Raw genomic sequence first — 10,449 nt, 5'->3', positions numbered from 1 at the left:
ATTTCATAATGGTGATGATAATCCATCCCTAGTCTGTTTCCTACCTTGTAGTTTATGTATTTTTGCAAACTGTACTCGGTTTTAGGAATATAAAAATAATTTTACTTTGAAATTTCGAAATTCATTTATCTACTTTTTAATTTCCCTTAAAGTCGAGCATTTTACAAAGATAATGTAGCACTACCAGACCAGCTAATCTTATGACTCACATACAACCTGTCGCTTATCCTTTCACTCCTACAAAAAATCCAATCTCCTCTCTTGTAACACTTTTCCTTCATAAAAAAGCCAATGCAATAACAAAAACAGAACCATAATCACTCGCATCACATTTTGAGCTAGGGGGACGCGTCCAGCACGTAAGCGTATGTAGCTTCATTTCGAATACGGTGATGATACAGATCAGATTGGAAACGTATGTATGCCCCTGATGTTCCTCCAACTACTGCTCTTCCTTCCTGGTTTTGTTGTTCGAGTGACTTTCGAGCCAAGCTTGATGCGTATCATCATCGCTTCGTGCGTCTCTCTCTCTCTGCTCCCTCCAAAAGTTATCCAACCAGACAGCACAACTTCAACCCCACTTCAATCTCACTTTCCCGTCGGCTATAACCCGCTCCGACCTCAGCCACTTGTTCAGTCCGAGCCTCGAGTGGAGCCAGTCAACACCGAAAAAGTTCTCTCTCCGAACAAAAAGCGAGTCTCAAGTTGAACACGAATGTGAAACTTGGAAAGTTAACTCAATGCGCTACCTAACAAATAAATATCTTCGTATCTATTTTAATTTTGAGAACAATATTTCACAATTTTTTGCCCTAATGGCAATTCCGTTTTACACACACGGCGATGAGGAAGAAGACGAAAGTGAGCTTGTTGAAAAGACTTCAGGTGAAAGTGAATTTAGTTTTTTGAGACGTTTCTTACTTGACTTGGTGAAGAGTTACTGTCGCTACAAGATGTGCAATTCTGGTGGAAGTACTACGAGGAAGGAAAGTGAAAGGAGAACTTCAGGTCGGAGCAGGAGTAGAAATAGAGGTACGTTGAGACTTTAATGCAATGTGGGAAAAGTGAGACTGGCTTCTTAGACAACAATTGTTGGTATTTGTAGCAAGGGAATGATGGAGTTAGATTTCTTACAAGGGAAATTAATATGGAAACTGTGAGATTTTTTCTCATAATAGGAAATTTGTAAAAATACATACGTCTGTGTAAATTAAAACTTAATGTAGTTTTTACTAAACTATACTTTCTTCAAAATTTTAACAATATTTAACTTGCAGGTAAATCATTGCCTCAAAATTCAACCTCCCAATCAACTCGCCAATCCCCTCCGGACCTGGTGTGTTGTCATGTCCAGGCAATTAACGGAGAACGAGAGCTTAACAACCAACCCAGTCAACAAAGAGATCAAGAAACTACTGACGAGCTTAACAACAATACCAACTCCCAGTTAGTACCAAGACGACGACGACAAGAAAGTCAACTCCCAAGTACCCCAGACATCGAAACTGACACATCCGACCGTTCCATGATAGAAATTCAAGTTAATGCTGAATACACTTACCGTATGATTGGAGAAGGCTTGAGAAAAATTGCTGACCAATTTGAGATTGACAGATCTAAGGTAAATATATACATACATAAGTTTCGAAATTTTGAACTTTCTCTTAATTCGCCTCAAATATCAAATCAGACTCCCAATAATTACTTTTCTTCATTGTACAATACTTCCTTATCTCCGTTTTTTACAATTTTTGACAAAAAAATATTTTGTGTTTTCTTAGAACTCACCGCATCGCCGAACTAGACATCCAGCCGGAAACCATCGACCAACCATTATCCCGACTCTTCAAATTGACATAAAATTCAGATTTGCCCTCAAAATCACAATTCCTTTGACACTCGTGGGACTCAGCTTGGCCTTTATTAAAAGAAACTGTACATGATGGACCGAATTTCACTGCAATATCGACTGATTTAATTCACTGTTCATTGTTCTTATGTAGTAAATACTTATGTGATTTCGATTTGCCTAGTAGTTTCACTTTATTTGTGCCATTATGTTAAGCTCAATTATTAAAGTCATGCAGAATATTTCGCACATTTAACGATATTGGTTTATCAATTTCATCTCAAATTTTTAGTTTGACATAAATAATTTTATGGTGGATTAGTGATTAAATAATCCAGTCTTTTTAGTTAGATAAAGAATAGAACTTTGTTAAAGCAGAAGAGTAACTTATTTCTGAAGATGCGTCGGTCATAAAAATAGCAATATTTTTTAGCAATCAATAACTCTTGTAAACTTTGTACATCTTGGAATAATTCTAGATATATCCGCAAAGTCTTTCAAATTTTTGTACATAAAATTAAGTACATATTTATTTAATGAATAAAATAAAGGATTAAAATCAATTGCAAATAACTCATAATTACTAATTTCGCGAAAAGTTTTAAAACGCAAATTAAGCCAAATTCTTATAATACATAAATACATATGTGCATAAACACATACATGCATCAACAGTTGGCAGTAAAAGCATGGCTTTAATGTGTTGGAGTACATATAAAAAACGACTGATAAGTACATACTTCCAAACCAAAGGAAAATTAACTTAAAATAAATTTTTACACATAACGTAAATTAGATTAGTTCACATTTCTATGTTTTTTCAATGTTCCTGAGATTCATTAATTTTGTACTATATCCATACAAGCTCCTCCTTAGTTTGAGGAGTTTTGATCAAGACTTAAATAAATTTAGCTCTCACGCATTGTCGATGCAATCTAATCTCACACTTGTGGTTAGATTATTTTTATACCACATTTTGGAATTGAATTGCACAATTATTATTAGGACAAAGAATGGGAAAATGATATTCGTTTACTCAAGTTAAAGAGAAACCTGTCAAAAATTAGTAAAGTGATCATGCACATATCGTCTCCACTTTGTCTGAAATAACAATCAGTCTGTCATAATCGCCTGCTCATATCAATTAAGCATTCATTTAGTCGAAATTCTATCCCATTCTCTGAACTCTATTGATCATTATCAAATTTCAGTATCGCTTACTGAAATAATACACTGGAGGTAAAGTGAGACTTGTTCTCCACAAGTTCACCACTTCACATTACCAAGTACATACATTTACTCCTTAAAATACAACTGGTGCAAATTTATGACCCAATAAAAGTCCTTTTAACTACCACTTTTGTTTACATTTTCCGTTATAAGGATTCTCTTCAAGAAGAATTCTACTGAACGTGGGAAACTCGCTAATCCCGGATAACCGATAAAAAATCTCAATTTTACGACTTTATCGAACCCTTTTGACAAGGATTTTATAAAAATATTAAAACACTTTTTGAGAGTGGTGTCCGATTGTAATTTTAATGTGTGATGAAAGCTATTACGCGGATTTATTTGTACAGTGGACAAGTTGCTTGTGTGGGATGGGAAAATGAGACGGTGGGACTGCACAGCAATGCAAGGTTAATGCTTTACACCTGGGTATTAGATTGGGCAATGGGACATTCATAGTGAAAAAATAACCCTTTGAGTCCTTGATGAAAAGGTGCCTTCTTTTGTACACCGTCCAATCGGACAGGTTTCATCTCTTCTGTGATCAAAATTTTCTGGCTGTGTGAATAGATGATGAAATTTTATTTTTTCCACAAAAGCACGGTGGTCAGTATTTTTGAACAGCTTTGAAAATCCTATCAAAATTTCACAACCCTTTCATAATCCATAATAACATCCATCATTACATGAAAAAGTGTCGTGACATATTCACTTTTTCTTCGATTCAATCACTTCAAAGAAAATCTCGCCACATAAAAAATTTAGTAATAAACAAGTCGGAAGCAAAATTCACACATTCTTTTCTCTTTTAGTATCACTCCTCCGCAAAAAGTGGAAAACATCGATAAACACGGGAATTCGCCATTTCCGGCAGTTTGCAAAAAAATTCGAAGAAAAAGATTGTGCAGAAATGTAAAAGGGTGTAAAACGAAACATCTGTATTCACTTGTCGCTCTTAATTTGGGTGGAGTCGAAACCGTTCTTTTTGACAAAAGGAAATAAGGCGATGAACTTTTCTGATGGTGAGTGATACGTTGCATGTGCTTTATATTTATTATCTTTTGCTGGGGAACAAAGCGATTGAGCTCTTAATGTGGAATCTGTTACAAGGATGCAACGTTAATGTGGAGTGTTTAACTACTTGGTCGACACGCATTTATCACACCACCGACTTTTCCACAATTTCCACATGTCATTCCTACGTTGGCCTTGGTCTCCTCCAGCCCACAAAATTTATTATCTTATCCAGTGCAAACAAACCGAGGGGCCAAAACAAGACATAAATTAAGGTCAAGTTACAGTCTGGAAGTCTGCTACTTAAGCCACATTTTTGGGATATCGTTGCGCCCCAATGAAGTCCAAACACTTTGATGCTCCAGTAAAACAAACACACCAAAATTACTCTACTCAATAAAAGATAAGATTAAGCAGGTTAAATTGTGATGAGCAATTTTTTGCAAAAATATAGAGGACCTGTGTATTTATGCTGAAATGTACTTTCACCTAATAACTTTCTGTATTTAAAAAAAAACAGGCAGAATACATTCGCACACTAAACAAAATCTCCCGATTTCCCACAAGCAATGCAAAATGTGTTCTATTCAAACTGACTAAATTCTTAAAAAACATGAATTTTTAAAAATGTATCTTTATTCTTGCATTCAAATTTCAAACACTATTCTTCTAAGAAGAAGGAGGAGGAGAAGAATCATCTTGATTATCTACCTCTCCCACCACACTTTCAACGGCTGGCGCCACCACGCCCACAACGGTATCGCCCAGTTGAAGCCCCAAATTCCCAACCGTGGCGGCCAAACCGCCACCAACTTGTCCCAGAGTTTCGCCCAAGTTTTCCACTAAACCCGTCACAGAGTTCAACACGCCACCAGTAATTCCCGAAACCACGCCAAGAGTGCTTGCAAGTGTGCCCCCAACTGCAAAATTCGGTGCAAAATTGTTATCCTGGAAATTTTGTATTAAATTTTTAAAAAATTTTTTTAGGCATGCCTGATGTTAACGTCTCTCCAAGAACTGACGACGTCACGTCGACCAACTTCATATTGCAAATTTTTAATTTTTAATTCATATTTAAAGTTAATCGTCAATTTACCCCATTCACTAATCCTCCAACCAACATGACTGGCGAAGATAGTAAAGAGTCGATAAATCCACGCCCTTGCTGGTGACCTTTTCCTGGATCTGCAGCCTCGGGCAGTGGGGGAAGTCCTTCTTTTTCTCGTTCCATGTTTACTACAATTTTTAATTTTACGGTTGTCATGGTTACTATTAAAGTCACTAACGAACTCACTATGTTTCCTTGCATTTTCGCTTATCCGGTTATCATTTGACGCCATAGTTGCATTTTCTGTTCCTCTTGGATAAATTTGATTCTCATGGATGCTTTCAACTTCTTTGAATTGCCGGATTGATCTAAGTTCTGAGTAAAGATTGTGAAAACTTGGTAATTTACTGAAAAAATTAATATCTGAAAATGCGAAATTCAAGTACCTCCAAGTATTTCGCCGGACAATAATAAAACACAAAATATTGAGAGATGCATTTTCCTATGCATTTAATTTGCGTACGCTTTGGTGATAAGGAAACGAAGAAGGTTACTGCATACATAACGAACAATAATTATGGTGACCTGGATGTATAACATTTTATGTTTTAGGTATATTGAAAACAAGAAAAACCTAAAGTATTTATCGTGCGAAAAGACAATCGCCACTGAAACAATGACAAATTTTAGGTGATCATACTGGCCAAAAATCAATATTTAAGTAAGTAGATACATCTAAAATCTTTCACTCGTTCCTGAAAATTTTTGTATTATCTAAATTCGACTCTAAGGGAAATTATTAAAAATTTACACTCCACTTTTCATGAAATTGGCCACCTCTTTCCACAACTTTCATGGTGACTGTGTACCTTTTTGAAATTCACGTGACATGGATTTCTTGTTAGTTTGAGTTGATCCCTTTGTTGTAATCAGAATTTGGTATTTTTATGCGGAAAGTAATTATTTGCTTCGTACCCTTGTTAAAAATAAGTCCCTCTCCAATACTAAAATCTCTCCCATAAATATTCCAACGAACGAGAGAAACAATAATTACAAGTGTCGAAAACACAATATACACATTTTTACTCTTATTAGGTCTCCGCGAAGGAAATATTTACGATATTCTGCGACACATTTTACGACTGAACAGCTCTTTCTCAAAATGACAAGCTCATTACTTTACACGAAAACCGAGATTGTCAAGAAAATCCGGGTAGTTAAACGTGCTGAAGACTTTGTCCGCATCGGGTCATTTGGAGCAGGTGACTTTGTTCTAAATAATAGCTTCCACTTTGTGAAATAAAAAAGGAAATGGTCCCTCGTTTTCTGACAGAGTATAAAATTTTCAAATCCTGTGACGAACAGACAACCGCACTAAAAATCTTGGGTTACGGCATATTGAAAAGTCTCCAATATATTAGTTGTCTCGCATCATAAATGTTTCCACTTTCCCTTTTACGAGATTAAATTGACTTTCCATTCCTCTCCTCGAGCTCTGCATTTCCCTCCAAAATGAAAACCCCACAAAAAACCAAACCTATTTAAATCCTGAGAGCTTTTTCCTTTGTGAAATAATAGTAATAAGCCCACTTTAAAAATCCAAATCCATCCTCGCATTCAATTATAATAATATGCTTGATAATGGGATGGGCGATACAGGCATGCATACGAACATTTCAGGAAAACAGTTTGATTTCCCTTTGTTCGAGTCACGTGTCCATTTTTTGCACAGGTTCGATGAAATAATGACATTGTTGGTCTCACAATAAATCCAATATACATATTTATTTCATTGTCTGTTTAGAAATCTGGGTGGGGAAATGCGAAAATGGATGAACATATCTGGTGATCATGCAATCATCAAAGTTCATCCTTTTGTGTAAACCCACAATTTTCTCCATTGTTTCCTTTGACGTTTTGGGTAGTGGAGGAGGTGTAACTGGAGAAATTGGGCATGGTTTTGCATTAAAGTTTTTAAATTGAATGAGACTATTGACTGCTTACTTTTGTCTATGTACTTATTTTATGGTCACTAATGGTCCTTCAGAATTTCAACAGTGTGTCCAGTCCACTCGACACGCGTCGTAAATGACAGGTCAATTTACAAATGCTTACCAGCAAGCAACCCGATCTTTCTCTCCCGATCTTTCTCTCCCAAATTTCGCTCCCTAATGATAATGAATGGGGGTGTTGTCGAACGCGGAATATTTGGTGGTCTGGTCTGGCTTTGCTGGTCAACGGTCATCAGACGATGGCTCGAATAACACATCGTTTCATCTTCACACAAGTGAACCATGGACGAAAAAGGGTTTGACACGTGTCGTCTTTTTGCGGGTTGTAATTTGTTCCCTTTTAATTTTGAGGGATCCTAATCGGAAGTTGGTCTCAGTTTTAGCAATTTCTTGGTGGGTGTTGGAGCAGTGATTGATAAGATAAATAGCACTAGCAAACACAAGCACAACAAGGTTGATTATGCGTATGATGGATTGTCGTGAGAAAATCTGGGCTGAATTAATGTGAATTTGATCACTGAATACTATTTGTATGGAGTAATGAAAGCCAGCACTGCCTCTTGTGTGCATACATACATTTTATGCTCATACAATCAGTCAACTCGGTTTAACCGTGAATAAAAAAGGGGTTCCTTTCACAGAAATTGAGACGACGTTGTTGTCAAGCAGGAGATAATGAAGCGGTGAGATTTTTTCCCTGTGGTCTGGTGTCTGTGGCAGTTCGGAAATTGGAAAAAATTCTAAGCTCTTTATTAAACTTTGTAAATACGGACTTACATACTTTGTGAGGTAATGAAGTCTGGTGAGGTGCATGCTCTTCGGAAGTACGTATAATGGAAAGTTTTTTAATTCCATTTTATTAGAATTTGATAAGATCTCTTTGATTATATCACTTTTTTGTAAAGGTATCATCATTTTATTACAAAATTAAATTCCGGAGTCTATTATTTACAAGTATGTAGCAATATCCCGACTTCCGCTTCATTGACTAAATAATTACAATTTTCTTAACAACTAAAAAATTGGTACCATTTATGTTGTCAACTTTTAGACATGCATTTTACTAACTCCATACTCTCACAATTTTTAATACATTTTGCATAATACAAAATTTTGGAACGTCAACCTTCACCAAAGTTTTTAAGCTTCTTTCTGCAAATGATCTGGAAGATGACTTATGTCATGGACATGTTTTACCGTCACTTTTCTCTTGCTCCCCTCGTTACTTTTGCTGTAGTCATGCTTGTGAATGACCAGCTTGGTCGTGGCCGTGTTGTGGGGACGCAAATGAACGAGAGATTCGTCAAAGTCTTCAATGTCGTGGGGGCAGTCTACCAAGTGATCCAAAAGACCCATCAGCCAACCACCATGCGTCACAACTAACACATTTTCCTCATTTTCCGCGACATCGGCAAGTTTGCACAGCATCTGCAAATAGGGTATGAAGCTTTAAATAATATATACGTCAATTATTTTGATCCATATCTGCTCACATTAAAAAACTTGGCTGTTCTCTGCTTAAAATCGGGATACGGTTCCCCACCAGGTATCGGCATGTAGGGAAATTTCAGACCCGTTTCTCGCATAATTTTTGCGAGTTCTTCTCCAGGTTGGAGTTCAAGAGGACCGCATGACTGGAAATAAATATCCGAAATTTTTACTAATTACTTATTTAAGGATTATAATTGCATACTCACGACAACTTTTGCAAAGGTGGAAAACCTCGCAAATTAGTATGCTAACATTGTTTGCAAAATTTGCGAAGTTTAGCAAAAATGTTTGCGGGAAAATCATAGGGTTTTTATTCACAAAACTCGCTCAGCAAATGGGTCTATATTTATTTCGTAAATTATTTTCTAAGCTAAATGGGTTACGATGAGAAATTAAACATTGTCGTGAGTACGCCCAATACCTCAATTTTGCATGTATTTGATCCTTCAAATGTGCCAAATTGAACTAAAACAATGCTCACCCTTTCTCTCAACATTTCATCCAGCACTAACAACTCTTCAACGCTGTACCCTTCTTTTTCGGGTACGTGGTGACTTGATTGCTTCAAAATGTTGAGCGTCGTGTCATGACAACGCTTTAAATCACTGGAATAAATCCGTGTGAATTTCTCGTCCGCGAGATGGATTCCAAGACGTTCTGCCATAGAAACTCCCCTTTCCGTTAACTGTCCTGGAGTGTGAGATTGAATTATGTTGGCCACATTGCACTCCGTCTCGCCACTAAAGAAAGTTCGTTACAAATATCTAAATAGCTGTAAATATTTTGATTAAAATGATTCTTACTTACTGTCTCACAAATGTTACCACAAACATTTTTTCTTGGAATGACGATAATCTTAGCAAAAATTAGCAATAAGAAATTAGCTTTTTTAGCAAGAAGGAAATGTGCTTCAGCTGAGGAGATCTGAGCTTAAAGTGACGTTTTGCAACTGGTTGGCGAACCGAGTCCGTCTGTGCCAAACTTGGGTACATGTGATATTTGCACAGTCGGAGTTGATCGATATCGCCTTGAACTTGAGCTTTTCTATCGTTACTAACGATTCGTTAGTTTCTCTGCGCCATACGCTTTCCTCGTGCTCGCATCATATGAACGTTTTCTGCTTACGTATGTACATATGCACATTGGAAATGAGTGGAATATTTTAATTAAATGGCATGATGTGTGTGCACGGAGATAGTGTTAATGAAATGTATGCAATGAACTGCTTATGTACGTCATATTTTTGCATGGTTGAGTTAGGTCAATGATACGATGCCTGCAGGACGATTAAAGTAATTAGTATGATAAGATAATCACAAGCATGAATTGAAACAAAGTAATTATCATACGTCAAGTTGCGCTTATTGATATGCTCAGTTTGACAGATTTACCAGCTATCCATGCAAAGGTTGCAGCGAGTACGCCGAATATATGTTCGTTTTGATTGAAATGTTGCAAATTTAGCACAAAGAATGCAAGATTTGAGAATCTCAAATTTAGATGGTAACAATTTTGGATTTATTCACGGGCATGAATAATGACAGAAATACGGGACAATCAAACTACCAATACTTACCAGAACTTACAATGAATGAACACGACCTAAAATTTGATTAATTGACCAAATTTTAACAATAATTTTATTAATTTTCACTTTCGTCAGATAATCATACATAACTAATAAGTATGTAACACTTGGATGAAACATTTCATAAACAAATATTCCCTAATTCAAGAAATTCATACATACATTATACATATGAATCATAGCTGGAACTTACTATTATATACTTCTCCGTTCCCCC

The 10,449-nt window shown here is 36.4% G+C and overlaps 2 protein-coding genes and 1 long non-coding RNA gene across 3 annotated transcripts; 1 reads left to right on the top strand and 2 right to left on the bottom strand.

The window, feature by feature from the left end:
* Positions 1-459: 459 nt before the first annotated feature.
* On the top strand, positions 460-2,333 carry LOC118433540. Its single transcript, XM_035845536.1, has 3 exons — positions 460-1,032; positions 1,278-1,621; positions 1,782-2,333. Exons 1-3 carry the CDS (start codon positions 741-743, stop codon positions 1,941-1,943), a joined length of 798 nt encoding a protein of 265 aa, XP_035701429.1. The 5' UTR covers positions 460-740; the 3' UTR covers positions 1,944-2,333.
* A 4,578-nt stretch (positions 2,334-6,911) lies between these two features.
* Positions 6,912-7,604, bottom strand: LOC118433550. The gene is made up of 2 exons (XR_004833435.1): positions 7,146-7,604; positions 6,912-7,080 (listed from the first exon to the last, which is right to left on the bottom strand). It is a non-coding gene; the product is annotated as an uncharacterized LOC118433550 (long non-coding RNA).
* Positions 7,605-7,991: 387 nt separating this feature from the next.
* LOC110862444 (fructose-2,6-bisphosphatase TIGAR) lies at positions 7,992-9,649 on the bottom strand. Its single transcript, XM_022111642.2, has 4 exons — positions 9,452-9,649; positions 9,126-9,384; positions 8,647-8,787; positions 7,992-8,581 (listed from the first exon to the last, which is right to left on the bottom strand). The coding sequence occupies exons 1-4, from the start codon at positions 9,475-9,477 to the stop codon at positions 8,294-8,296; spliced, it is 714 nt and encodes a 237-aa protein (XP_021967334.1). The 5' UTR covers positions 9,478-9,649; the 3' UTR covers positions 7,992-8,293.
* Between the last annotated feature and the right edge of the window lie 800 nt (positions 9,650-10,449).

Source organism: Folsomia candida, unplaced genomic scaffold (genome assembly GCF_002217175.1).
Source record: "Folsomia candida strain VU population unplaced genomic scaffold, ASM221717v1 Fcan01_Sc057, whole genome shotgun sequence".
Lineage (NCBI taxonomy): Eukaryota > Metazoa > Arthropoda > Collembola > Entomobryomorpha > Isotomidae > Folsomia > Folsomia candida.
Note: the sequence above shows the minus strand (reverse complement) of the source record. Positions and strands in the feature narration are given on the sequence as shown.

Bases quoted from the DNA above. Each gene is read 5' to 3' on its own strand.
- LOC118433540 (XM_035845536.1), top strand. From the start codon at position 741: ATGCGCTACCTAACAAATAAATATCTTCGTATCTATTTTAATTTTGAG. The intron at 1,033-1,277 runs GTACGTTGAGAC...TTTAACTTGCAG, and splicing joins GAGCAGGAGTAGAAATAGAG to GTAAATCATTGCCTCAAAAT. The intron at 1,622-1,781 runs GTAAATATATAC...GTGTTTTCTTAG, and splicing joins TTGAGATTGACAGATCTAAG to AACTCACCGCATCGCCGAAC.
- LOC110862444 (XM_022111642.2), bottom strand. From the start codon at position 9,477: ATGTTTGTGGTAACATTTGTGAGACA. The intron at 8,788-9,125 runs GTGAGCATTGTT...ATTTATTTCCAG, and splicing joins ATGAAATGTTGAGAGAAAGG to TCATGCGGTCCTCTTGAACT. The intron at 8,582-8,646 runs GTGAGCAGATAT...CCCTATTTGCAG, and splicing joins GAACAGCCAAGTTTTTTAAT to ATGCTGTGCAAACTTGCCGA.